Genomic DNA, 2,005 nt, shown 5'->3' with positions numbered 1-2,005 from the left:
AGAATAACACATCAACATGAATGTCACAGGCCTGTTCCAATTTTATGTGCTGCTATTGATAATTTCTTGATGCCATGTTATACTTATAGTTGAGTGGTGTGGTCAAAGTACTGAACTGGTTGGAGGCATTTGTAAAGTGTTGATTGAATCACAACTGATATGATTAGTGGAGAGCAGCAGCAATTGGTATCCACCAGCAATAAGTAAATGGAAAATGCACAGATTTTTATCTCATGTATCGCAAAAGATGCTGTTTTCTCATACATGTTCATGTGATAATAGCTGTTTCGGTTATTTGTAATCAATAACTGCAACTCTTCAGGATGAAAAGCGGCAGCTGGGAACTAATGCTAAGTACGTTCACAAGATCTTAGGAATGAATTCAGATGTTGTTGATGTACTATCGTTCGATAGTATCATGTTGATGCAGTTTTGATCGATGTTGATTTTACAGGTCATCGTGAATTGAGATTATTTTTTCGTGAGTTGACCCCTTGATGGAGAACGAGAATTTCAAGTGGGATCAGGAATATGATGAAGTGCAGGTCACGGTCCCGTATGAAGGCGATATTACAAGGGATGACGTGAAGACAGAGCTGACACGAACCACGTTCAAGCTATTGTTAAAAGGTAGACCGGTTGTGAGTGGAGAGCTGAGCAACACGATAAAATGTGGTGACGAGGACGTTCTTTTCTACATGGATGGTGGGCAGGTAGTTGTTACGCTTGAAAAAGAAGACAAGAAATGGTGGGATTCGTTTTTCACAGGCGGGAAAAGGGTAGATGTCAACGATATCGCGTCTAAAAAACAGACCAAGTTTGAAGATCTTGATCCGGAGGCACAATCTTTGGTGGAGAAGATGATGCATCAGCAGAAGAACAAGACAGAAAATAGTGTTGCAGATGGCGACATAAAGACAGCAGAACTATTCAACCAACTGAAAAGGGACAGTAAACTGGATTTAGGCCCTGAAGAAGTGCTGGAATAAAATATACATTATTTATAGAGTGGAATACACAAGCCATTATTTTAGTTGTCTTGTCGAAAGAGTGTTACTAAAAATCGAGAATAACTCCAAGTTTTGTGAATGATCAGCCTTGTTTGTTCCTCAATGACAACTCATCATAAAAGTGTGTTTGTTCTGTTGTTTTTGATATATGAGAAGATAAATAAACGATCTTAGATAAAAATGAACAAGTTATTTGTAATGAGTCTTTAATGGCGATCAAATCATGTGATCATTCACTATCTAGGAAAGCAGCACTTACACTCGCAACAGAGAAGGTTTTTATCGCTCTTAGTTCAGTCACAATGATACTTACTCGTACAAGAATTGACAGTTACCAAGCATGCTGTCGTTAAGCACGCACTATGCAGCCTGTTGAATCATAATAGAGCGTGCAAAAATTGTTCAGGTCCAAACAATTCACATCTGCGCCGACGATCTGAGTGGAATAGAGTTGGCCACAGGAGTAATGTTAAATTTCAGCCAAAATTGTCCAACATTCGAATCGATGAAGTGGTACATTGGATTAAAAGCATTGGCTTCCTGACCAATTCGAAAATTACCCGAAGACAACGTTATCATCGCGCTACCATCATTTTTAACAATGCTGCTTAACTTTGACATGACACTATACTTCTCGTCAAACAGTCTTTTATTTCATGCAACCTCCTGTGTTGTACAACTGTACTACGAATATTTATTTTGCTGCTAAGACCTTATAAGACGGCAAGGATATACATAGCATCAGCACGAGTAAATTTGTATAGCTACTATGTCGTAAACCCCTCCATATTTTATGATCACGTGGCTATATACGTAAAATTCTCGTATTCGATGCAATTGCCACCAATATTTGTGTATTAGGACGTATTGCAATTACAATCAATTATAGCATGATGTGTGTTGCGTTTGATGAAACACTCCATCTGCCAGATATTACGAGCATATTGTGCAGGTGTTCATCATCTGCCAAGTTTTTGCTGATATAATACCATTTT

The 2,005-nt window shown here is 38.4% G+C and overlaps 1 protein-coding gene across 1 annotated transcript; it reads left to right on the top strand.

The window, feature by feature from the left end:
• Positions 1-492: 492 nt before the first annotated feature.
• On the top strand, positions 493-1,191 carry VCUG_02616 (uncharacterized protein). The gene has a single exon (XM_008077434.1). It carries the CDS (start codon positions 498-500, stop codon positions 987-989), a length of 492 nt encoding a protein of 163 aa, XP_008075625.1. The 5' UTR covers positions 493-497; the 3' UTR covers positions 990-1,191.
• Positions 1,192-2,005: the final 814 nt, after the last annotated feature.

Source organism: Vavraia culicis (genome assembly GCF_000192795.1).
Source record: "Vavraia culicis subsp. floridensis unplaced genomic scaffold supercont1.85, whole genome shotgun sequence".
In the NCBI taxonomy this organism is placed as follows: domain Eukaryota; kingdom Fungi; phylum Microsporidia; family Pleistophoridae; genus Vavraia; species Vavraia culicis.
Note: the sequence above shows the minus strand (reverse complement) of the source record. Positions and strands in the feature narration are given on the sequence as shown.

Excerpts from the sequence above, each read along its gene's own strand:
- VCUG_02616 (XM_008077434.1), top strand. The coding sequence starts at position 498 with ATGGAGAACGAGAATTTCAAGTGGGATCAGGAATATGATGAAGTGCAG.